The sequence below is a fragment of the Hemiscyllium ocellatum genome, chromosome 9 (assembly GCF_020745735.1).
Source record: "Hemiscyllium ocellatum isolate sHemOce1 chromosome 9, sHemOce1.pat.X.cur, whole genome shotgun sequence".
NCBI lineage: Eukaryota > Metazoa > Chordata > Chondrichthyes > Orectolobiformes > Hemiscylliidae > Hemiscyllium > Hemiscyllium ocellatum.
The window spans coordinates 90,744,726-90,771,566 of record NC_083409.1 but is presented as its reverse complement, the minus strand read 5'-3'; the positions used below and the strand labels follow the sequence as shown (position 1 = coordinate 90,771,566).

At 38.5% G+C, this 26,841-nt stretch overlaps 2 protein-coding genes and 1 long non-coding RNA gene across 5 annotated transcripts in view; 2 read left to right on the top strand and 1 right to left on the bottom strand.

The window, feature by feature from the left end:
• The first annotated feature begins 2,603 nt into the window (after positions 1–2,603).
• Positions 2,604–26,841, top strand: part of LOC132819155 (transmembrane protein 125) — a 32,192-nt gene continuing 7,954 nt past the window's right edge. Inside the window, exons 1-2 of one of the 3 annotated variants that reach the window (XM_060830568.1) lie at positions 2,604–3,166; positions 15,664–18,142. In XM_060830568.1, coding sequence (XP_060686551.1) covers positions 16,979–17,641 — 663 coding nt within the window. In that variant the 5' untranslated portion in view covers positions 2,604–3,166; positions 15,664–16,978 and the 3' untranslated portion in view covers positions 17,642–18,142. Of the gene's footprint in view, positions 3,431–15,663; positions 18,143–26,841 lie in introns of those variants that run through there. The other 2 variants (XR_009645048.1, XR_009645047.1) reach the window with 2 other exon arrangements.
• On the top strand, positions 3,430–4,895 carry LOC132819154 (transmembrane protein 125-like). The gene has a single exon (XM_060830566.1). It carries the CDS (start codon positions 3,937–3,939, stop codon positions 4,597–4,599), a length of 663 nt encoding a protein of 220 aa, XP_060686549.1. The 5' UTR covers positions 3,430–3,936; the 3' UTR covers positions 4,600–4,895.
• On the bottom strand, positions 9,555–16,053 carry LOC132819156 (uncharacterized). The gene is made up of 3 exons (XR_009645049.1): positions 15,948–16,053; positions 14,542–14,639; positions 9,555–9,709 (listed from the first exon to the last, which is right to left on the bottom strand). It is a non-coding gene; the product is annotated as an uncharacterized LOC132819156 (long non-coding RNA).

The window sequence follows — 26,841 nt, the reverse complement described above, 5'->3', positions numbered from 1 at the left end:
GCAATTCAAACTTAGTTTTTTTAAACTTTTCCGGTCTCTGAAAATCCTGGAGATAGGCTTTTATTAAACCTTTAACGATGCTTAATTGTCCTACTTAGGAGTGACTGCAAGTTCACTGGGCCACAGCCCACCCAGCTACACCTGCAGGAAAATTGGTACCACCAGAAATGTAGGTTGGATAATCTGGATGTGTAAGTCACTGCTGATTATCACAATGCTGTTCTGTCAGAGTTGCTTTGAATAAATAAGCCACCATTTTTTCCAGATTACAACACTGAGTGCACTATTTCTCTGCTGAGAAGTGTTTGGGTATGTGGAAGGTGCTTTTTAAATCAAAGTTCTTCCTGTTTAGCTGGTAACTTCCAACCACAAGATTACAAATTACGACTAATCTGAATCTTAAACACTTAAGCTAATCAACTAAATTAAGGTTGCTGTGCCATCTGTAAGTAGGCGCTGAAACCTTTCTCTGATGTATCTGTGGCACATTTAACTGATTAAATAGGATGGAGAATCTATCGTCGTGCTGTCTGAAAGATCTCAGTGCCATTTGATTAATAACTTGTGAGATATAATGATTTGTATAAAATGTATCAGTACTGCATCTCCGAGAAACCTCTCAAAGTATTTTTCATGATTTTCATTGAAGGGCAGTGACTATTTCAGTGAAGGTAAGCATGACAGCCGATTAATACACAGCAAGATCCCAAGTTTTGTAGTGTCCCGGAAGAATTTAATAGTGTTCCATTGCCCCTAGTTCCCGCTGGTTAAAATTCTCTCGTTGCTAGATGTCCTGTAGCTTTACCAAGTGGCTTTTGTTCATGTGTGAGCTTCAATGGGGAGCAGGCTTATCACTACGGCAACGTCACAGCTCTGTTCAATCCAGCCCCTAGCCAAAGTTCACACAAAGGCACTTTCAGTCATAATCACTAATCGCAGTATGAATCATAGACTCTGGTTTGCTTTCCCTAGCCTGCAAACATTGTAGTTCATCTATGTTCTCAACTGTGAGAGGCCAACTAGGATTAAACTAGCATCAAAACTGAGAAAACTGAAATAAGTGTGGTTGCTGTAAATTAGAAACAGAAACAGAAATTACTGGAAAAGTTCAGCAGGTCTGGCAGCATCTGTGGACAGAAATCAAAGTTAATTTTGGGTCAACTGACCCTTCCTCAAAACTGAGATCTTCCTGGTCGGTAGGACTGAGAGTGAAACTTGTTATCTATTGCAACAGAATCCTGGTGTGTCTTGTTGGTATATGTTACCAGTAACCTTTCCTCCCATTTCAATACCTGAGAAACATGGCCATGTAAGTAGATAAGATGGTGAAGAAGGAGTATGGCATGCTTGCCTTTATTGGTCAAGGAATTGAATACAAGAGTAAGGGTGTCATGTAGGAGAAGGTGAGGACTACAGATGCTGGAGATCAGAGCTGGAAAATGTGTTGCTGGAAAAGCGCAGCAGATCAGGCAGCATCAAAGGAGCAGGAGAAGACAGGCTTCCTGAAGAAGGGCTTATGCCCAAAACGTCGATTCTCCTGTTCCTTTGATGCTGCCTGACCTGCTGCGCTTTTCCAGCAACACATTTTTCAGCTCAGAGTGTCATGTTGCAGCTTTATAGGCCACACTTAGAGTACTGCATTCAATTCTGGTCACCATATTTCAGGAAGGATGTGGAGAGGTTGCAGAAGAGGTTTACCAGGATGTTGCTGGAATTAAAAGTTATGAGCTATAAGGAGACTTTTGAAAAACTTGGGTTGTTTTCTCTGGAGTGGTGGAGGCTGAGGGGAGACTTGATGGAAGTCTATAAAATTATGAGATGCATAGATAGGGTTGATGGTCAGAATCTTTTTTCCCAGAGCTGAAATGTCTAAAACTAGGGGGCATGCAGTTAAGGTGAGAGTTCAAAGGAGATGTGAGGGGCAAATTTTTTACACAGGGAGTGGTAGGAGTCTGGAACACAATGCTAGGGGTGGTGGTGGAAGCAGATACGATAGGGACATTCACTGGATTTTGAGATAAGCACGTGAACACAGTGGCTCAGTGGTTAGCACTGCAACCTCACAGTGCTAGGGACCTGGGTTCAATTCCCACCTTGGGCGACTGTCTGTGTGGAGTTTGCACATTCTCCCCGTGTCTGGTTGCTCTGGTTTCCACCCACAATCCAAAAGATGTGCCTGTCAGGTGAATTGGCCATGCTAAATTGCCTGGATAGGGAATGGGTCTGGGTGAGTTATCCTTCAGAGGGTTAGTGTGGACTTGCTGGGCTGAAGAGCCTGTTTCCATACTGTAGAGAATCTAATCTGAAAAGGACTGAGAGCAGACTGAATGTGCATACTTTATTTGATCTTTACCAATGGATTTTACTGTCTTTAAGCAGTAGTAAATCAACTACCTATTCCAGTGATAACTTGAATTAATCTAAACCTACATAAATGACGATCAGACAAGCAATGGAAATGTACATGCAGCAAATGATATTTAGTCCTATTATAATCTTAATATCAAAGTATACAACAGAAATGAGATTCAGATCAGCAGTGCAAGTAGCCCTTCCCTTTTAAATACCTATGCGGACAAACCCATAAGCCTACATAAGAGCAGTAGAAGGTGGAGTCAAAATATAATCACAAGAGATTTACCAGAAGCAAAACCCTGGAACAAGGAGACTAAAGTGAACTGGAAAAATCCCAAAACACAGGCTGAGAATCAAGATCCTATACATCTTGGTGTTGGAGATTGAGACTCAAGTGACTCCTGCTTCAATAAATTTGAGCCACTTGAATAAGTTCTTAAAGAAATTGAAAGAATTCACCTGCATGGGACCAGGAAATGAAAACTCCACTTGCAGAGGCTGGAAAAGATGATCTAAACAGAAAAGAGACTCATTGGTGAGAAGACTGTAACAGAGTGGCTTAAATGAGAAGAAGAAAATTTGAAGATTGTGTATTTTGTATTAATTTCAGAGGAGAAGGTCACCCAGCATTTGGAATACGTGCATCAAACTCTGAGCGAGAAAAATCTCTCACTTGTAAAACAGGTTATACCTGTTGGAAATGAAACTGAGCTGGGGAGCTGCAACTCTTTTCTACAGTAAATATGTACATAACAGGGAACTAGAAACTCATCTGAAGATGTCCAAAATTACACAAGACCTCAAGGAATGAGTAAGTAATTTAATATTGTATGAATGAGAGATATGTAATCCCTGAGGGAACAGCCACTACAGCAAGTCAAAACACAGTGGAATACAGCTTCAATGGTTTTTGATTCTACAACTTTGTTGATTTTCTCTGGATAACTTTAGGGTCACAGCCTTCGGTTCCTAGTCTTTACCTGAAAAAAATCAAGCTGAAGATTTGGACCTTTCCTAAACTAAGATTGAAACATATAAACCTCATTTTTGACAGAAGCACGACGGAGATCGAGAAGTAAGGAAGTGTTCCCCTAAGTAAACACTGCATTGTTTCTGACTTGTGAAACTTTGGAATTATTCATGTGACTCTAGAGTGAAGGAACATCCTCAAATTTCAGCTGAAATTTATTGGTTTGTGTTGAACTGTGATTCTGTGATATGAAGAAATACTGGTTATGCTGAGCTAAAAATTATATACAGCACAAAATGTGTCAGACTTGTGATTTCAAATGTCTACAACATCCTGAATTGAAGCACTTGCTTTATTGTGGAATGGTCTTTCTACGTAATTCATGAAAACTCTGCCGTGAGATCCCAATAGATATAAGAACAGTTCGATCAGACTCCTGATTGCTTGTTCAACTTGTTAACTGAGAATCTGGACTGAATTGAAGATTTGAATTTAGAATATTATTTTCCTAAACTTTTGAGATTTACTGTTTGCTAATTTAAAACCTTAAATTTTGGAGGCTTGGTCTCAATATTTTTATCATTTTGATTATTTGTGAACAGCTTTTCCAAATGTCTGAACTTTCTGAGATCAGGTCTGGCCGTTTTCCAGCAAATCGTTCCCAGATTCAACAAAGTATTTTGGATGATCAGATCGAATTGTGGTGGTTCCAAGATGCTAAAAGATCCATCTTATGTTATTCTGTGGCATTAGTCTTGATCCTAGCAACTGGAGTGGGGGGAATTGTCTTAATCTCCACAGTTACTAGTAAATCTGGAGAATGGAGATTGGGAGTAGGCATTTTCCTGTGTTTATTAACTTTAGTTATCCTTTTTAAACATTTGCTGACCTCTGCTGTACAGGATATGAACTGTGTAAGGAGTCGAGCTCAGATTGATAGGTTAAGGATTGGAGGATTAATTGATTATTTGGTCATTTTATTCACTGGATTCATGATATTAACCAGTGGTTATGTACTAATAATCCTAGCAAATGCTGATCCCTATCCTTCAGGTCAAATCTGGAATGATATGTTAATTGCTGGAGTGATTCTCACTGTGGCTGGGTCCATTATTCTCCTTTCACTCTTTCTCTATGTTATAATATTCAAGCTCTGTCCCCACTTAGCATCTAGGTCCACAAACAGAAGGGTCCCAAGTATTTATACCATATCTGGAGGTAACTCAGAGGGGAGGCAAGGGGGTTTCCTCTCTAGTACTGCCAATCTGATATAACTAACTGACTCCATCAGGAGGTTGAGATTAGTGCACAAAGTGAATTTATTTTACTGCTATTTGACATTCTAATCATGGAATAACTGCAAGAATGATCTGATTAAATATGTGAAAATAATTTAATGCTATAATATACCATTTTTTTTATCAATTGTAATAATTAGAACTGATAATGATAAGCTGTAACACATATTGTCTGTCTGTGGAATACACAGACATTAGTGACCAAAATGTGAATGAGATAAAAGTTATAAGGGATTTTTTTCTGTAATTCATAATAAATCAACTTCATGGAAGCATCAGCAGGGAATTGTAGATTCTTATGAAAGCATTACTGTAGCTTTCACTTGTGTGAATGCACAAATTAAAAATGAATGTACACAGAAAGTAAAATTGTTATTTAAGTATGAGCTTTATTTGGTCTGTATAAAAGCAGGTTAATTTTCTGGACTTCAGTTTTAAATCCCTTCAACTAACTACAGAATGGGGAAAGTGAAGCTAGTGCTGCCTACATCTAGATTGGTCTATCAGTTTGATCCTATAAAACCAAGAACAGTATTTTTTACTTAGCATATATTTGAAAACCTTAAAAAAAAGTTGTATGTGCATGCACAAAGTATGTAAGCAGATCATTTGCAAATGGATAAATGCAGGCTAAGGTTCTTCACATGGATGGACAGAGCCACATAAAGAAGTGTATAGAGTGAGCTAATTCTTGTGTTTACAGTAATCCAAACTAAGCATAGATTGACCTCCAACACTTGGTCACAGAAGTCTGTTGACACTAATACATGGTTTCTGAACTTACCATAGAATATTTAGAGATCCTTGGGGTGGAGCTAAATCAAAGTGCTCCAATAGGTCATTTATTTTTGGGCCTAGAAAAAGTCATTTCAATAATTATTGATATACCAGTGTTTTGAATAGGTTTCATGTTTCATTTGAGAATATATTCCTTCAATCAAACTTTGGACACTGAATAATTCCAACAGTAACCTTCCCTCATTGGTATGAGTACGAGTTATTTTCCTGATCTTTTGACATGTTGATATTTTAATGCAGAACAGTTTTAGACCTCAGCCTAAATTGTATACAATATATTTTAAACTTGTGATCCCAACAGAATGTAAATATAATGACAAAGATATTATATGTTTATCTTTATAATGGATACTGATGGGTCTTACCTATTTTGTGTTATTGGTGGCTTTTGGGAACTTTTATTGTATATTTTAATGAGCATTAATATGGTATAAGTAATGTATGAATTAATGGGCAATCTTTATCTAGTTTATACTTCTGTGGCAGCTTTGTACAACTCAACCAATCTATGATTTATTTTAATCTTTTACAACAATTTGTCTTCCACTATTTGCAGTATTGCAGGAGGTTTAAACAAAACTCATGCTTGTCATGTTTTCATGTTTAACATTACCACACTGACTGCTGAAAAAGCTGCTTGACAGCATAAAGACAGTGGAAAGAATAGAAGAGGTAGGGCTGGTCTGCAGATACATTGAGTGATAAAGTCACAGAGTGGTACAGCACGAAAACAAGATATCCCAAATTAATCTAGTCCCATTTCACAGCATTTGGCCCATAACCCTCTAAACCCTTCCTATTCATGTACTCATCTGGATGCCTTTTAAATGTTGTAATTGTACCAGCCTTCACCACTTCCTCTGGTAGCTCATTCCATACACGCACCACTCTCTGCATGAAACATTTGCTCCATAGGCCCCTTTTAAAATCTTCCCTTCTCACCTTAAATTTATGCCTTCTAGTTTTGGACTCCCCTAACCCGGGAAAATAAAGTAACCTTAGCTATTCACCTTATTCACACCCCTCATGATTTTATAAACTTCTATAAGGTCACCCATTCTATAGCGCCTCTGGTGTTCCAGGGGAAATAGCCCCAGCCTATTCAGCCTCTCCCTATAGCTCAAACCTTCCAGCCCTGGCAACATCCTTGTAAGTCTTTTCTGCACTTCCTGAAGTTTAACAATATCTTTCCTATAGCAGGGAGACCAGAACTGAATGCAGGGTTCAAAAAGTGGCCTAACCAACGTCCTGTACAACTGCAACATGATATCCCAACTCCTATACTCAATACAATAACCAATAAAGGCATGCATACAAAACACTTTCTTCACTAGCTGTCTACCTGTGACTCCACCTTCAACAACACCCATCCCAAAGTCTCTTTGTTTGGCAACACTCCCCAGGACCCTATCATTAACTGCATAAATCATGCCCTGATTTGCCTTACCAAAATGCAACATCTCACATTTATCTAAATTAACTCAATCTGACATTCCTCCGCCCATCGGTCCATCTGATCAAGATCTTGTTGTATTCTGAAATACACGCATACACAGGTACCGTGCCATTTCTCAAATGCAAACTAATTGCAGTAGATTAATCAACTTGAGGGTTATGGCTGCAATGATAAATTAAAATCATGAAAGTGAACATCATGCAATAATTGTTGTTTAAATGATTAGGATAATTTAGATATTTACATTAAGTACTGGGTGGTGATTTTGGTGGTGATGACTGAATAATGTTAATCACGTAGTCCCAACACTGAAAGGCTCAGATACACTTCTCTCTCTTGACTGTGATGATCACATGATTTTATTAGAACAGTCATTGTGTATTCTACAGCAATGGATGAGCTGAGATATTAGACTTTAACAAATCTAACTGTATCTTGAATCCTCATGGAGGATGCTCCTCTGACATGAATCAAGGATTGTTGATCAGAAATCTAAAAGAAATCTGATATCATTTTAGATGAAGTACCAGTGATCTATTGTTTTAGATGTACTCTGTAAGTGTGATTTATACATTAGAATATTTACAGTCAGAGCTGAACTCTGATCTTTTTAATCAGAACTACATCTTTAGGAAGAGGAAGTAATAATTTTAAAATAACCACAGAAACATGCATAATTATGAGGGTTACCTGTATGCACAAATGAACTGGCATTTAACAACAAATTTACCTGTTTCCTAAGCTGAATTTAACATTGTGCATCAACAAAAGCGTAATTGTTTGGGCTGTTAATTAGTAAACTAAAAGGAAAAATGTTTATTTTACACTTGATGAAATGGTTCAATTGCAATATTTAAGTGCCAGGTATAGTCATTTTCTAATCACCCAGTGGGTTTGACAGACATTTAGGTGCCCATCTCTGTGGCCCACTTTAGTCATTGAGCCATTATCAGATGCCTGATAGCTGTTTTCTATCCACCGTGTCCATGTACCTCTTAATCTTGTGATCTCAGTCAGGTTCCCTCTCAGCCTTCTCTGCTCTAAAGAAAATGACACAAGCTTATCTAACCTCTCTTCATCTCTAACCTGCTCCATCCCAGGCAACATCCTTGTGAATCTCCTCTGCATGCTCCCTCGTGTGTAAAACATACACACAAATTAAAAATAAGAAGTGAGTCAAAAAAAAGGAAAGAAGTTAAGAAAGATGTTTGGATCAGTGTCTGTGTTCCCTGCAGAGTAGATGATGGGGCATTGTGACCATTGTGTTGGTTGGTACTAGTTGCACATACATTGATAGGCAAAAGGTCGATTGGCACAAAGTTGACTTTAAGGAGGTTGGTTTTGCAGAATAGACATTGACCTTTTTCACTTTGACTGCAGTCACACTGGCTTCAGTGAGTTAAATTAGTTTTGTTTTTACTTGTTACAAGGATGTTTAAAGGCTGCCCCTATGCTGTTACCTTCAAGCATGCAAGCCCACTAACACAGAGAGGGCCTTTCATCTCTGTTCTTGTGTTTTCTTGAAAGGGGGAGACACAAACATGTCTGAAGTTTGGCATAGATTCAGCAGAAAACAGTTTTCACTTGAGAGGTGGTAGTCAGCCCTCATTATCTTTGCACCACAGAATGTTACAGTCCAGTTTGTTTTGATTTGCCTCTCTCCTATTGAAGGGTTACAATTTTAAGGTCTCTTGGCACCTCCAGGGTCCTCTCCAGACAGCCATTGAATTTACATCTGCAGTCATCTTTTACTTGTATGTCCTCTTTTTAAAAATACATTGCAATTAACAGTTCAATATCTCTAAGTATTTTGGGGTTCTGATCTGTCATCATGACAATTTTCATAAATTGCCAAAGTATTATGGACACACTCAGTCCATGTCCTTTGCTCATACAGGCACCATTCCCTGCCTCACTGTCACATTGCTATTCTTCAACAACAGTACTTTATATTTATATAGCCTCTCTTCATCTCTAAACTGCTCCATCCCAGGAAATATCATGACCCATGTTGTTTTACAACTACAATATAAACCAAAATTGACATTAGGTCACATGACGGATGTTAGGTTAGAAAACCAAAACCTTTGTCAAAGGAGTGTTTTAAAGAAGGAAAATAAGATGGAGAAGTGGAGAGACTCCAGAGTTTTCAGCAACAGAAACCATGGCCAACAATGATGGAGCGATTAAAATTGGAGATACTTAACTGGCCAGTATTAAACAAGTGCAAACTTCTTAGAAAGTTGCAGCCTAGAAGAGATAGAGAAGGCCAAGGATTTGAAAACAAGAAAATAGATTTTAAGATGGAAGTGTTGCTTGACTGGGTGCCAATGCAGGCTAATGAAGCTAGTGATAGGTGACTGGGACTTGGTGGGAGTTAAGACACAGCAGTGAAGTTGCAAGTCAATTTTAGTGATGAAAGAATGTAGGAGATGGGTCAGGGGTTTGTAACAGTCTAGTCAAGAGTGGACAAATATCTTAAGGGTTTTAGTTCTTCAAACTTCTGAAAAGTGGAACTGATTAAACTTTTGGTGACAGGAAACAAAAGAAAAATAATTGATAAATGTATAATGTTTCATGTTCCTTGAGGATAATAAATCTTGAATTTTAACATTCCATAACAATCATTTATTGGTTCATATTTTCACTGAATCCAACTTGTTGAATATGAACCTCAGAGAAGCTATTGCTTCAACTAACCAACTTTTCACAATGTACCCCACATAATGTGTTTCTTCTTTATCTGGTCAGTAATTGGGCATTTTGACCTCTGATCTCTCTCAGTGTTGTTCATTGGTGCTAATCAACCACCAGCTTCCCAGGAGTAGATTTCTGAAAGATATAGAGTTACATGAAGATTGTTAGTTAGGAGCTCATGTATGGTATAAGCACACACACAAACCTGTTTCTGTACTGTATGGGCATTGGCAACTTCCATGTAATCTGATAGAACATCCTAAGGCATTTTTCATGAATGTTCATGAAACAAGATTTGACACTGTGCCACTTAACTTGTATAAAGACAGGTGACCAACAGCTTAGTTGAGCAGGTGTTTTTGATGGAACATCTTACAGGAGGTGAGACAGGTGGAATGACAAAGAACGTTTAGTAGTTCGTGACTTGCTGTACTCAGTCTAGAATTAAACAGGATTGAAACTCACCTTGTAAATTGTGGGGGTTGCCATGTGCCTAGGCAGTGAAATTTTTCCATTGTTGTAAAACAAAATAGCCAATTTTTATTACCTTCAACTCGGGCTAAAATTTAATTATCAAATTGACATGCTCTTGTTCAAGTACTTACCTGATTTGATTCTATTTAATTATTAATCTAACTTGGTATTGCTGTCGAACTGAGTATTGCTGTGAGGTTGTTGCTATGTTACAAAGACGAACAAATAAATGTTGTGCACTGGCTTCAGCTGAAGTGTGTAATTTGAAAAAGATGTTAATGCATTTTATTGTTTCATTCTGCTTTCAGCACACATCACCAAATTTACATTTAATGCAGATGAACAAAGTTTAAATTGTCCACAATTTATAGTTTTGAGTAGATTTCAGTGTTTGTGACTGCAAATGTTGTATTTTTGTTTGTGTGGTTTGCTTCTGTTGATATGTATGATTTCAGGAGATTCCATACTCACATTTTGAATTTCAATTCTAATTCCAAGATGACTTTAGTTCTTGGCCATAGACAGCACAATCTCTTTTTGCAGCTGCTGCAGGATTCCTATTGTAAAAGGCTCATAATCAACCTCTCCCTCCACCCCCACCCTGGTAATTCTAATCTGAGTATCTCTGTGGCTAATCAACAGCTCTTGAGGGTTTTTGAGGTGCATTAAACAGTTCATTCTTTTGGAGCAATTCAAGTAAAAATAGCCCTTCATCAAGATGGGTAGTTATCTTTTATTGTTTTTAAGATTGCCTGAACTAGCTAATTACACTTGTGTTCCTCCGATCTTTTGGAGCACAGAGATTTCAACCTAAATGTAACCAGATCATTAGCATGGTCCCCAAGGAACTAATGCCACATTTAGTCCCATGTTCAAAGAGTTCTAGTGAAACCGAAAGTCTTGGAATAAAGGCGCATAAACTGAATTGGGAAAGCTGGCAGCCATATAGACCTCAGTCATTGCCTTACTCACAGCCTGAAACATAGCAGTCAGTGAGATCAAGTGTGTCTTCTAATTAAAGAATAATGACCTATGACCTGGTTTTGTTGTGTGTTCAGTCTACCATTAACATTAGAGAATGGAAACCTTGCTAAAATAGCAATCTATGCATGTCTAATTTTTGTGATAGTTCAGATGCTCCTTTTCCATCATTTTATCCATCATATTCTCATTCAAGTTCAACTCCACGGGAATTGCAGTTTTCTAGAACTCCAGTCACTGGTCGCACGGGAATGAATTACAGCAATTACTTTTGGCCGGACTATAACATTCAATCTACAATGGAGATTCAGGCTGTTAGCTATAATAAACAGATGTTTGTGAAAGTATTTCTGATTTGATTAAAATGCTTTGTTATTGGAAATCCATGACAGCTACATGATGTAGATTCCTCAGTTTATGTGTGTCTCAATAGTAGTATCCACAATTTTTCTCCATATATTTCTTCCTCTTCTCAAAACTGTCCACCACACAACTATCACAAAACTTTCCATTTACATATCTGAACTTACAAAAGTAGTAATTACATCAAGTGTCCTGGCAGTAGCTTTAGGCTTATTTCAAAACAAATAGGGGCCAGCATGGTGGCTCAGTGGTTAGCACTGCTGCCTCACAGTGCTGGGGCCCAGTTTGATTCCAGCCTCAGGTCACTGTCTACGTAGAGTTTGCACATTCTCCCTGTGCCTGTGTGGGTTTCCTCTGGGTGCTCCGGTATCCTCCTACAGTCCAAAGATGTGCAGGTTAGGTGAATCAGCCATGCTAAATTGCCTATACTGTTAGTGTATTAGTCAGACGAAAATGGGTCTGGGTGGGTTACTCTATGAAGGGTCGGTGTGGACTTGTTGGGCCAAAATGGCCTGTTTCCACACTGTAGGGAGTGTAATCTAAATGTAAGTGGCATCTCTCTATGGCAATGTCTTTATAGACTGAGTACAGCAAGTCATGAACTACTAAAACTTCTTTGTCATTCCACCTGCCTCACCTCCTGTAGGATGCTCCATCAAACACACCTGCTCAAAAACACTTTTGGTCACCTGTCTTTATACAAGTTCAATGTTGAAATCTCTGTGTCTCAAAAAATCAGAAACACACAGGTATAATTTGATAGCTAAGACATCATCAGTATGATGCATGAACTGTTTTTCTTTAGTGTGGATTGCTTTGCAGATGCCAGTTCTATGCATCTCAGAATAACACAAAAGCTTTATTGTGTACATCAATTGCATACAACATTACTTAGAACAATGCACCCATCACTGTTTTAAGAAGAGTTTTGGAAAGTTTTCACAAAGAATGCAGAATAACATAGCTACTGCGCACTTCAGATCACCATCAGCAGTAATATACAGCTATAATTCGTAAACATAATTATCCCACATTTCGGAGGGAAGTTGAGGTTGATCATGGCAGGGATGCATTGGAAACAATTCAGCAAAGAGCATTGAAATTACAGCTAGCTCTTAAGTGAACATGAATTGCTAAGGCAGATAAATCTAAACTTTATTACAGAAAACAGTTGATCATGTAACCAAGTTTTATTTTTGCAAATTGTGAAGATTATTATCAGAAATGCATTAAGGTCATGGAATATGGAAAAGAAAATCACATGCGTAACCAGGATAAAACTGAAGGTTGTGATTATATTAGAAGGTTTGAAGGAAATTCCAACAAAGAAACAGTTTCCACTTTACAATTATTGGTGGTGATTATTAAAATTCTGTTAAACTGTTCAAATTGCTTGAAATTATTTCTAGATCTTGTATTACCACTTAAATGCACAGTTTACTGCTGCTGATGTTGATTGATAAACACAACATGATGACCAATAGTCTGCTGGTCAGTGATCTTCAGGGTAGGCAATACATTCTGAATGGCATAATTTTAAAGGGATACAGAATAGACAAATCTAGGGTGGTTTTAAGATAACTTTGAAGTTGAGAAGGTTATTAAAAATCATACAAGATTTTTGTCTTTGTGAACAGCCATAAAATACAGGAGCAAGAAATTTATGCTAAATCACTACAAATCACGAGCTGTGATCCTTGTGGCCATTTCAGGATATTGTACCTGAGAGATGTCAGGGCATGAGAAAGGGTGCAGGGAAGGTTTGTTTGAACGCTACAAGAGTTACAGGAGTTCCATTATGTGGAAGCAGTGGAGAAGCCATGACTGTTCTTCATAGAGCAGAGAAGGTTATGGCACCTTTAATCCTTAAGTAGAACAGTTAAGAGAATTTGCCATTCCTTTAAAACATTTGACAAATTGGCAATTGTTTTCAAGAATCTTTGGAAAGGGTTTTGAAGATTTTGCAACAGTTGTCATTTTCTTGGATATTAAGAAATACTTGTCTGTGTGACATGGCAATCTTTGACCTGAAAATGGTATAAACAAATAGGAGGTTAAGACAGAAGCTGTGTGATTGTACAGAGAGGACTACTAGCTTCTAGCAGGAGAGATGGAGGGTGAAGGTAATCAGTACAGTGAAGTAGACACAAAAAGAAAAGACAGAGACAGAAAAGAGCACAATATAATTTGATTTTAGAAAGTTCAAAATAAAAGTTGGCTTTCTGTTTGGCTAAAAGATTAAAAATACAATTTCAGAAGTCCTTTCAGAAATGACATACAGGTGAACTAGAATGGATTGAATTCTAAATAGTGACGCAAATAGCTCAGGCATGAAAATGAGATGAGAGTTTGTATCAGATTATCAGATCGTGAACGAGGTATTGTTAATTGGTTATTTGAAATGGAAATCAAGAGAGTTAGGCTATCAACACTGATGAGATCCAACAGAACACGAGAGGACGTCAGTAAACCTGTACCTGGTAGGTACTAAATGTATCCAGGGACTGAGAGGCTTCAAGGCTGAATCAACTGAGATGGAATGATTGTGAGATTAAATTTCATGTCACATTTGTATAGGAAGAGATGAAGGTACTTATGATTTTGTAACATCTATCTGTGCTCTACTGACCAAATAGTCAAATTTACCTTTTATTTGAAGTATAATTTTCTCTTAATTCATGCTTCATTAATGTTGAGTTTGATTTGTGTCAAACATCCAACTTACACAAGATGAAACGGTGTTGCTAATTGGAGGAGATGGCATTAATTATTTTAGTTTATGGCTCCCCACAGGCATTATAATAATGTTAAAAGGAACTTTGATAGCATAAATACAGGATAACTAGGTGGCTTGGATTTGTGATAATTGGTAAAAGATTGATTTGAGGGTCTTTGTGGTGTAGTGGTAATGTCCCTACTTCTGATCCAGGAGGACCAGGTTTAAGTCCCTACTACTCTAGAAGAGTGTCATGAAATGTCGAGACAGATACTTTTTAAAATAAACGGTTGGTTTGTTTGATCTGAAATGCACTGTCTGGAAATGCACTGCGAATGAGATTCAGTAAAACTTTTGAAAGAAAAATAAATACTAAAAGTGGTAAGATTTGCAGAGATACAGGGAAAAAGCAGTAATTAATTTGACAACTCACCCAAAGCACCCACCGAGGCACAGTGGCCAATGGCATTCTTCTGTGTAATGATTGAATGGTTCAATTGGCTGAATGTCTAGTGATCCACAATCTGATGACTATTAGGGCAATAAATAGACATAGTAAAAAATGAGGTCTGCAGATGCTGGAGATCACAGCTGAAAATGTGTTGCTGGTCAAAGCACAGCAGGCCAGGCAGCATAGTCTATTCCTGAGATGCTGCCTGGCCTGCTGTGCTTTGACCAGCAACACATTTTCAGCAATGAATAGACATGTTGCAGGTGTTCCATGTTCCTGTCAGGAAACCTCCAACAATATCACTGACATATATTAGTAATATTACATCGAGAACAGCACTCAACCATTGAATCACATGGCCTGGTATTTTGTTTAACACAACAGTGAAACCCAAAGGACTCCATTATTCATTATATAAGAGAACTATGGAGAGTTGGTACCAGATGACAATCCAGTTCGACAGAGCATACCCTTTGTTGTAATATTGCCACCACCATATCCAGCTGCACAGTTACTACAGAAAGGATTTGTTTAATGCACAAAGATGATATTCACAGGCCAGTGATCAGGGGTAAAGTAGAATGTGAAAACCAACTGAAGCTCATAGCAGTGAGAAAACAAAGCCAGTGTGTGTGTGTGTGTGATTTGATTGGGAACCTAGTCAATATAGTCTCCATTTTGTTTAATTTGAGAAGTAACATTATATTTCGATGAGATATATTGTCCACTATGTTTCTTTGTTGCTTAAGATATTCGGCAGTACTCCATCTGAGATTTAGTAACAATTTTATATAGTTACTGTTGGAAATATTTGTATTTGGGCATATATCGTTGTGGTTCTGGGATTTTAAACAATAATGGATTATAACGTTCGACGTGCTTCCTGCACTTTCACTTTAAATCGAAATTGCAGGTGAAAGGTTGTTGGTGAAAGGTGAAAGTTGGGGCACACATTCGACCAGGAAGTTTCAGAAAGAGCAAGTTGTCCAGTGGCGATTACCTGCACAAGGAGCTGTGCATTCCTGGGAGATGTTGGAGAAGCATCGCTGGAAATTGTCTAAAAACAGATAATCGAAAGCTGTCTTTTTTTTTGGTTGGATGTAGAGAGGGGCGGAGTTGACTGTAGATTTACCTGAAGGAAGGGAACAGGCAGCGTGCACAAACTCCAGGCGCATATAAACCACTATGGTGATAATGACCGATGGATTTACTCTGGACGGTGATCGTTTACCAGCCAGAATGAACGCTTTCCAGGGGATGAATTACCTGCTTCGAGACCGGAGTAACTGATCTGACAGAAAAGCTGGAAATTAAACACCTTAACCTGTGAGAGGCTGCAAATGATCGGGGCACGGTATAATAGGAAGTATATCCACTCCAAACTGTACCTGATTACAGCAGAACGAACGTCCGAGGCTCAAGAACAAAGAGACTGTCATTTAATTCTGGTGATAAACCTCAATTGCCTTGTGGAACTGGAGTGAGTACTGTGCATTTAAGTCTGTACCTGACACGTATAAATTGCATCCCTGAGTGAGACCGTTCTTTTGCTGCACATCAGGGTTGGATAGAACTGGCTGTTTGATAGTTAACTTCACATAAGATATTAACCCTATACTGAGACTTGCAGCCAATGTGAAATTTCGACCTCACCTCCATACAGCTATTTTGTGATTGTTAAATCTGCGATAGATTTGACCCTAGGGGCAGCACTGGACTACTGGAGAGACGTCGAACAACTTCAGTCAACAACCTGGGAGTTTGATTTCATCCAGTGTTTCCTCTGGGAAACTTCTAGACTCAGAAAAATCAGCTTTCTTGAACTGCACTGTGAGAGACTTTAAACAAACAACGCAGTATTGAAAGAAGCAAAGCAGAGATAGACATTCAAGGAAACGTGCTGTATTGCCACTGGTTGACCCGAGAGGATAACGTTTTCTGTTACTCGACAGTGAAATCCTGCGCTTTACAATATCAAGCACCTTTGGCTACCAAAGCAACGAATAATAGTTTCAGATCTCCAGCATCCACAATTCATTATGTTTAAATAATAGTTGAACCATGCGTCCAGTACTGTTTTATTCTGAGCTCCTGAGGAACGCCTGAGGACCCTGTATGTGAAAGATTACACTGAAATCCTTCCATGTTATAATTGGAATTTAGAATATCTACAGCAAATTGAAGAATTTACCTGAGTGTAAAGTATAAAATTCCTGAAATTTATGCCTTGGTAAATCTATCATGTAAAAAAACACCTGCTTATATGTCTTAACTATGTGCATCTAGGCAGCATTGAAGGTTTCTGGTGTAGGATTAATCTTTGTACGGGATTCTAGGAGTTTTTTTGCATACTTAATAACTTATATTGAGCTTGATTCCATTTTTTTTCCTATGGCTGTTGGTGGGACAATTTTACCAAATGCCTGAGCTTTCTGAGATCATGTCTGGCAATTTCCCAGCAAGTCGTTCCCGGATCCAGCAGAGTATCCTCGAGGATCAGGTGGAATTATGGTGGTTCCAAGATCTTAAAAGATCGATCCTGTGCTATTCTGTGGCTGTGATCTTGATCCTAGGAACAGGGTTGGGAGGAATTGTTCTATTATCTACAGCTACCAGTAAATCGAGTGAATGGAGGCTGGGAGTGGGAACTGTGCTGTGTCTTTTAGCTCTCTGCATTCTTTTAAAACAACTGATGAGCTCTGCCATCCAGGACATGAATTGCATGAGGAGCCGATCCCAGATTGACAAGTTAAGGAGTGGAGGCTTAATTGATTATTTGATTATTTTAGTTGCTGGATTAATAATACTAATCTGTGGCCATGCATTGATAATCCTGGCACATTCTGATCCTTATCCTTCGGGTAGATCCTGGAGTGACATGTTAATTGCAGGTGTTGCCATTACATTAGCTGGATACATTATCCTCCTCTCACTCCTGGTCTACAGTTTAATCTTCAAATTCTGCCCCCATATAGCATCCAGCTCCTCGAACAGAGGGGTCCCAAGTGTTTACGTGATATCATCAGGCAATGCAGAGGGGAGGCCAAGGGAATTTTCCTCCAGTACAGCCAACCTAATATAAAACCCGAACTGACTGACTTCAGCAGGAGTCCCTCTTACGTTGAGATGATTAATCAGGCTGGGCTTGTTTGGTGCACAGTTTATGATGAAAACAGAAGAAACTCACAGGTTAGCTGCACAAAACAGTCCTTAACAATAGTAATTAATGCAGGCCTGTATAGATTGTGATTCATTGGAGTCTAATTTGTAACACAGATTTATAAATCTTCTCATTTAGCAATTATTATTAGCTGAACAGGTAAAATTAGAATGAAATTAACGTGAAAGCTGAGTTGTGAAGGTTTTGATATCTGCAGGTGTACGTATTAACTCATTGGTGAATGAATAGCTAATGCACATTATTGTTACCTCACAACTGTAGCTGTCATGAGTGGTTCTCACACCTTGCAAAAGCACTTTACAGAGTGAATCAAGACTAATGGAAACACAAGCACATTTTTCTATAACTATCAGTAACATCAGTCATGATTTTACTGTTGATAATAAATGCAATTGTTAAATATTTAAGAGTGGAATGAGTCTGTCTCTTCTTCTAGTAACTTGTGAATTTCTGTCATCTGATTTGCTTGACCTGGTATGACTACATTCACTTCAGGATTCTGTACCTGTTACATTGTTCGCTGGTTTGATAAAGAAAGGTGATTTTGGTCATTTATTATTTGCTTTACTGTGTTCTTGAAATGAGATATTACTCCAATGTTTGTTGACATGCAGCTGTGTTACTGCATAACTCACTTTTTGATAATGTTTTACTTAGAGTGAAATATCGACTGTTGCTTTAGTTAACATTTTACTGGGATGTTCCATGTTCAGCATTTTCATTAACATGTTGGTTGAGTGTTATATTGTTCACTATTTTTGTTGGTATTGCACGAGTGCTCGATTTGTCAGAATGTTTGCAGTGTCACGTGTACTTTATTAGATCATAGTGTCAGAGAGTCATTACAACACAGCAAACCCTTATTGTTCTGTAGAGCAACCTGAGCTGTCCCATTCCCCACTCTCTTTGGGTGCTTGTGCAAGGTTATTTTCCTCATACCATTTTTTAATCCTTTGGCGCCTCCCCTCATTCCAAGGGAACATTAGGAGATTATGGCAAGTCCTTCTGTATTTCCACTCCCACCTCCTTTATTGATGTAGGATGCAAGCCATCCAGATTTATCCACTCAAAGCAAACCCTTTTAACTGCATCTTTCCAATTAATTTTCACCCCTCCATGATCCCTGTTATCTCCAGTTCCACTAATGTGTTGCCAGACTCCTCTTCCTTGCTGAATATAGATACAAAGTACCCATTAAGTAATTTTGCCTTGCTCTGTGCATCTAAGAATAATTACTTTCTTTGTCCCTTGTAGAATCCACAATTGATTACTACCCAGTTACTATTTATATGTCGGTAGAAGATTTTGTTTTTGGTTTCCTTCTATATTGAGCATTATTCTTATGTTCTCTCTTTGCTGGTATTATTTTCCACTTCACTTCCCTTCTCACCATATTGTATTTGGCTTAGTTCTTGTTTGGAAAATTCACCTGAAAAGCTCCATATCCCCTTTGTTTTATTGTTTCATCATCATCATCTATTTCCCTTATCATCCACTGAGACCTGGCTTTGGATCCCTTGCTGGAACTCAAGAGTTTGAAGCTAACACATTGTTCGTTTATACATTTTTCCATCAATCTTTGCATTTTACTGTGGTTAGATCCCCTTTTATCTAATTAAAGTCAGCCCTCTTCCAATTTAAATATTCTACTTCAGATTATTCCTTGTGTTTTCTCCATTACTAATCCAGATATGATGACTGCCATTAGCCAAGTGTTTTTCCAAAGGCACTTTGTCCCATTGACCCATCTCATTGTTTAGCACTAGCTCCAGTGATGTCCCCTGCTCAGTTGGATGAAGAAAATACCAGCAAGGACATTATCCTGAAATTCCTCCTTTTCCTTTGCACTAAAATGATTCCAAATGACATTTGGAAAGTTGAAGTCATGTAACATCATCATCTGTAGTCTCATTATTACATTTCTATAACTTCTCTTCCTGTGTCACTATTTGGAGGCTGAAAGAATTCCCTCAAAAGTGTAGCTATTCCCTTTTTCTGAACTCTAACTAAATGGGTGTGGGTTTTGCCCCTTCAAGGCATCCTTTTTTTTGTAATCCTCAATGTTTTCTCTATACTGTAAGCCTATCTCCCATTTCCACTACCCTGTCTCTTCTGAATATTTGTATTCTTGAATATTAAGCACTTAGTCCTTCCATATGTCACTAAAATTAATCACCACACTTGGTGTATTTTTGATACGTCTTTGCATTCCATTTAATCCTTCTTAGTTATTCTAGTCTAATGTAGTATTACTTCCTTCTGTAGAGTAATATATTAGTTATATATATAACTTTAATATATAGAGTGAACATTAATAATATAATGATCTGGATGAAGAGACTGAGGACATTCTGGTAAAGTTTGCCAATTATACAAAGTTAGGTGGAAAGGCAGATAGCACTGAGGAGCTGGGGAGGCTGCAAAAAGACTTCAACAGGTTAGGAGAGTGGTCCAGGAAATGGCTGGTGAAATTCAACATGAGCAAATGTGAGGTCTTGCACTTTGGAAAAAAAAATACAGGCATGGATTAATTTCTAAATGGTGAGAAAATTCACAAAACCAAAGCACAAAGGGATCTGGGAGTAGTAGTCCAGGAGTCTGTAAAGGTTAACTTGCAGGTTGAGTCCGTGACTAAGAAAGCGAATGTAAAGTTGTCATTTATCTCAAGAGGGTTTGGAATATAAAAGCAGCAATGTGTTTCTGCGATGTGCATATAAAGCTCTAATTAGGCCCCTTTATAGTGTCCAATTTTGATGCCACACCTCAGGAAGGAATATTGGCACTAGGGCATGTAAAGCGGAGATTCACACACGGATGAGCCCTGGAATGGTAGGCCTAATATACGATAAACAGCTGAGGATCCTGGGTTTGCATTCATTAGAGTTTAGAAGGTTGAGGGGCGATCTAATAGAAACTTACAAGATAATGCATGGTTTAGAAAGGGTGGACGGTAGAAAGCTGTGTCCGTTAGGTGGGGAGACTGGGACCCGTGGGCACAGCCTTAAAATTAAGAGGGAGTCAATTTAGAATGGAAATAAGGAGACATTTCTTCAGCCAGAGAGTGGTGAGCCTGTGGAATTCATTGCCACAGAGTGCAGTGGAGGCTGGGACGTTAAATGTCTTCAAGGCAAAGATTGATAAATTCTTGATCTCGCAAGGAATTAAGGGCTATGGGGAGAGTACAGGTAAGTGGAGTTAAAATGTCTGTCCATCAGCCATAATTAAATGGTGGAGTGGACTCAATGGGCCAAATGGCCTTACTTCCACTCCTATGTCTTATGGTCTAATGGTCTTATGGTTATTCCTCATTTCTACTTTGATGTAAATCCCCATCAATTTAATTTAATCCTTTTTCAACCACACTAGTCATCCTTGCTGCAAGTACATTAATTCAAATTCCATTGAAGCGTAACCCATAACTTCCGAATATTCTGCTCCAGAACTGGTTCCAGTGTTCCAAAAATATGAAGCTCTCCCTCCTGCATAATTCATCACACATTGATCTTGCCCATATTTCTAATTCTAGTCTGACCCATGTTTGGCAAAGATTATTACTTCTTGAAGTCCTGTTTTAAACTTCATCACAAACTTCTGAAAATCTGTTTGTCAGACCTCAGTACTTAGTCATTCTTTCTATAAATGTGTACCACATTTGTTGACTCAGTCACTTCTGAATATTCTGGATCTTCTCTGTGAAGTCCTTTATCCTGGCACCAAAAAGTTAACAAATCAGACTGGGTTTACCATGGTTACTGCCTGTCTATTCCTGTAAGTGTGAAATCTCCTATTACAACTGTATTTCTATGGTTTGCTATTGCCTCCCTTTTCCAGTTGATCCCATAGGCTGAACTGCACTCCTTCCAGGTATCATCATCCTGAGCATCATTCCAAACAGTGTCCAAAGTTGAGTACCAATTTAAGAATGGCATACACCCAAACACTTCCTGTTTCTTCCTACTTTTCCAGATGGCCATTCACGTACTTTCTTGAACACCCTCTGGTTTTGAAGTGACCACATATTTGAACGTGTGATCCAACAAACTCTTGTCCAGTCTGATGAAGGAATGACACTCCGAAAGCTAGTGTACTTCCAATTAAACCTGTTGGACTATAACCTGGTGTTGTGTGATTTTTAAACTTTGTACACCCCAGTCCAACATCGGCATCTCCAAATCTTGTCCAGCCTGATACTCTACAGTGATTCCAGCTGTCCTCACTGATACTTTCCCCACACATGGTCCCCTAAAATACATGAAGTCTGCTGAAATTTACAGAAGGTACAAAAATTACAAGTAAAAGGTCTCATCTACCCATCAACGATCCAACTGGCCTCTGTCCCTTTGCAGAATTTAGTGAGTACCTTGTTTAAACCAAAACCTTTAGCTGATGTTTTTAGACCAATCTGTGCTAATACTCTGATTAATTCACTCACTTTTATATCTCTCCTGATAAAAATTTTAACTTCCCAGCTCTTAGTTTAGAAGAGTGCACAGGTTTACAGATCAAAAACATGAAGCAAACATCTGTCTATTTTATTTCCAAATATCCTTGCTTTGACTGCTGCTGACTTGTTGTGCAGTAAGACACAGACTGCAGAGATCATCGGACACCCACTCATTGCTCCATTCTCCATATTGGCAAGACAGCAAACTCTTCATTTTCCAGCTGTCAGTGTGAAATACACTTTTATTCTCCATCTCCAATATCTTTATAACAAATCGATGGAAGTGCTCAAAGAAAGTGAGGAAAAACACAAATTTGTTTTATGGCCTTGAAGATATTACTTTGATGTTGGTTGCATTCGTGTCCTGGTAGTCTGAGAGATGACAAACCTGAATGATCAGCGACCCAACTGTAAAGCAGCATGGTGGCGCAGTGGTTAAAATTGCTGCCTTACAGCACCGGGGACTTGGGTTTGATTGCAGCCTTGCATGACTGTCTGTCTGTGTAGACTTTGCGTGTTCACCCTGGGTGATCTGATTTCCTCCCATAGTCCAAAGATGGGTAGATTAGGTGGATTGGCCATGCTAAATTGCCCAAAGTGTCCAGGGATATGCAGACAAGGTGAATTAGCAATGGGAAATACAGAGATGAGATGGGTAGAATCAATGGACTGAATGGCTTATTCCGTGCACTGTCAGGACTCTATGTTTCTACTGTGAGTAGTTTCCTCGCTGACAAATAAATTTCTACTTTACAGGTCATTCTGCTATAACATGTGTGAATTCAATACAACACAATTGATGAATGGGGGACACTGTTTCTAAAGCACAAACTTTTAAAGCATGTATTGGTTATGACACGATTCAGGCTCCATCAGTTTAAATGGTGCTGCTATTATGCAAATTTCTTATAACATGTGAATGCACAAGAAAGGTGGATAACCACAGTTAAGGGAAGTTACAAAATGGGATGAGCTTATAATATCAATTTCAGCACCACAATTCAGGAGAAAATTGAGGACTAATTTTCATCTGTAATAACTATCTATAGTATTTACAATAGAAAGTATTTACAGCACATTAACAGACCCAGTTGATGATACTGAGCATGAGCCTCCTCCTATCCTCTTTATCTAACTGAATCAATAGCTTTTAGATATTTAGATGATGGTTTTGGTGCTTGATAAGGTGTAGCTAGATGTTCACTCTCAAAATGGAGTGTAGGGCACATTCAAAGTACAAGTGGAATTAGTTACAATATAAGAAGAACTAAGATACAAATAATCCTACTTACAACAGGCAAGAGGGCACTTATCTACTTGGTTATTATAATTACCAACAATCGCTCTTCCACAATTTCAATCTGCTCAACTGCGCATATGGTCAGGCCATCCACTCAAGCCTGAAGGAATGGGGCTTACTGATGGTTTACAATATGTGTTTGTCAGTTCTTGAAGATGTCTGTAGGATCCAACTTCAATTTCATCTTACGAGCCAGAAAAAAAAAAGCAATGGAGGACTTCCTTTGTGAGCTAGTTTGGAAGCTGAGGCCCAAAGTGATATATTTTAACAACATCATTGTATTTTGCTGAGCCTGGAAGAGCATCTTCAGCCAGCACTGAGAAAGCTTAGATCTTATCTGTCAAGATCTTTCGCCGAGCCCTGACTAATTAACCTGTTCTCTCTCCCCAGATGCTGCCAAAGGTATTTCCAGTTCCAGCATTTTCTAATCTCTTTGCAGATTTCCAGCATCTTAAAACATTTAGTTTGTTCTAGTAATAGCTCCACAATCTTATCTTTATAATATGATTGGGAATTTGCAGTTGAAGGTTTGTTTCGTATCTGGATGGCTGTACTCAGTTGTCGTAGTGATAGTCAGGAGAACACCCAATAGGATTAAAGACTTCAGTTTGATTATAGAACCATCTACTCAATTCCTTGTGCAGCCCAACAGGTGATTGTAAATCTATCACAGGCAAATGAAAAAGCAGTCAAATCTTTAAGAGTCACACAATGAGAATGAATTACTAGTTTTGGACGTCATTCAGCTTGCATTACTGTTACCCTCTGCAGGAAATTAAAATGTAGGAGAGCTCATCATCATATCAAATAGTTTGCAATTCTTTTTTGAATGTTTGAATCAAGTGCATGCAAGCCAAAAATTAGTAAATGTTTTATTTGCCAGTAAACATAGTAATATAAAATCCTGTAGATTCTAAGAATCAGCTGAATTTTATAATCATGCATTTTGCACTCCTGTTTTGTGTTCCACACCAGACATTTAATAGGTGGGAAGTTGTCCCCACTAAAGAATATTGAACAAGGTGGTACCTCTTAGCAAAAGACTGAGGAATAACCTGTTGAGGTTGTGATGTCGATGAATAACTTTGACAGAGTTGACAAAAATAAGTCATTGCTAGGTGTGAGGGAGGCCAGGCTTCAGGGCCACAAATACAGGTTAGTATATAATAACTCTAACAGGAAATTCAGAATAAACCTTTTCACCAAGAGGGCTGTTATGGAGCTTGCTGTCACAAGGAGCAGTTGAGGTGAATAGCATTGAAGGGAAAGAAAGATGTACACAGGAAGGAGAATGGAATAGAACATCTTGTGGATTGAATTGAAAGAAGATTGAAAGGAAGTTCCACTGGAAAAGAAACATCAGCAGCAACAAGTTAGACTGACTAGTTTATATCGGTTTTGAACATTGCCATTTATGCAATTCTATATATCACTGATGGCTTTTGCAAAGGACTTGAGATTGGTATATAGACGTTTCAGAACATTGTAGGGCACACTGATCTGAATTCTGTAACAATAACTGATCTCTGCCCAGGCATGTCCACAATTCCACTCTTCAGGGGGCCAAGATTCTTTCCACTGTTAGACATGCATAGCAACAAACCCTATTTCCCCAAACAATGAAATGTTTGAATGGAATCATTTTAAAGTTCCACTGTTTGCCACTATAATCCATTCTTTTAGGACATAATTCCATGATGTGGTGTTTCGTGAATACAGAAATTCCAGTTTAGGAAGTGGACAGTAAGTGCACAAATACCACAACAAACTACCAGGTGTGGGCATTTTACTCAGAGGGAGCACAACCCTTGACCTCTGATGAAGTTCTCAATGTTTTTACAGGTTAGGGTATAGTTTCTTTCAATGATCTATTTGTTCTGTTCAGGGCCAAAAAATTGCTTGCAGAGTTTAGTTGGATCTTGCACATTATGTCTTTAATTCCAAATAAGAGCCCTAAGGAGCCCTAAGCTATCTCCAACAATCCATAAACTAACCACTTCTTAATTTGATAGTAGGCAGTACTGTCACTGAATCCCCTCATCATTATCATCCTGGGAACAGCACTGACCACAAATTTAATTGGACCAACTATTCAAATGCTGTGGCTACAAGAGCTGGCTGGAGACTGGGAATTCTGCCATATTTTGACTTTCCAGAGTTTGTCCACAATCCACCAGAGTATTCTCCCTTTGTCTGGAAGACTGCAACTCCTAAGAATACTCAAGAAAGTCATCATCATTCCCAGACATAGCAATCCACTTGACAGGCAATCAATCCACCACATTCAACATTCACTCCCTCCACCAGTGAAAGAGTGACAGCAGTGTGTACCATCTACACGATGAACTGCAGCAATTAACTCATCAAGACTTCTTTAGCAGCACCCCTAAATTCCACAATCTCGACCATTTGGAATAACGGCAGTGACAAGCACACCAGAACACCATGGCTGCAATTCCTCTTCAAGTCACACACCATGCTGCTGTTGAAAAATATCACAGTTCCTTCACTGTCACCAAGTCAAAATCCTGGAACTAATCCCTAACAGCATAGTAGATATATCACACAGCCAGCAGCATTAGAAAGTAACTCACCACAACCCCCATCAAGAGTAATTATGGATGAACAATAGATACAGATTTCACCAAGAATAGTCACATTCTATGTATCAGTAATAATAAACCTTGATGGATATTATCATGGAAACTTTAAATTATGACCTTCTGCCTCCAATCACACCATTTAGTCAAAATGGCTTTTTTGTCTCATCTCCAAATATTTTCAGAATAAATAAACATAAACATTACAAAAAAACCTTTTTGTAGTAAACGCTCCCATGAATTTTCTCCTAGGCTGTTGATACCAGATTATTCATCTTGCAGTGATAAAGTAACGATTTAAGTTGGTATATCTTGAAACTGCTCGTGCAGACATTGTTGGTCATGTTCATCAGCAAAATAGAAAAGCCAATAGAAGGATGTGGACTGAAGGTCTGGACTGGTAACTTCTGATTAGCCAAGTTGTGCACACTTGGTCATTTGACAATGTCTACAAATTCAGAATTGGAGTCAGGCCACATTAATGCACAAAGTCACAGGCAAGACTGCAACAATGGCTACAAAACAGTCTCACATGTCCCGAATGAGTGTCCACAGGATACTTCTAATAGATGAAACCAGACTGGTTAATTGTCTTTTACCCAGTTGCTCTTTAGCATTTAAAGGTGCAATGTATAATAATGCCAAATGAAGCAAATAACATATTGCAATAAAGAGGATATGCCAACATGAAGGACACTGAAAAGCCTCCACTTCTAGTGATATAAAAGGTCAAGAAAGCACATTGCTTTGTGAATGT

Excerpts from the sequence above, each read along its gene's own strand:
- LOC132819154 (XM_060830566.1), top strand. The coding sequence starts at position 3,937 with ATGTCTGAACTTTCTGAGATCAGGTCTGGCCGTTTTCCAGCAAATCGT.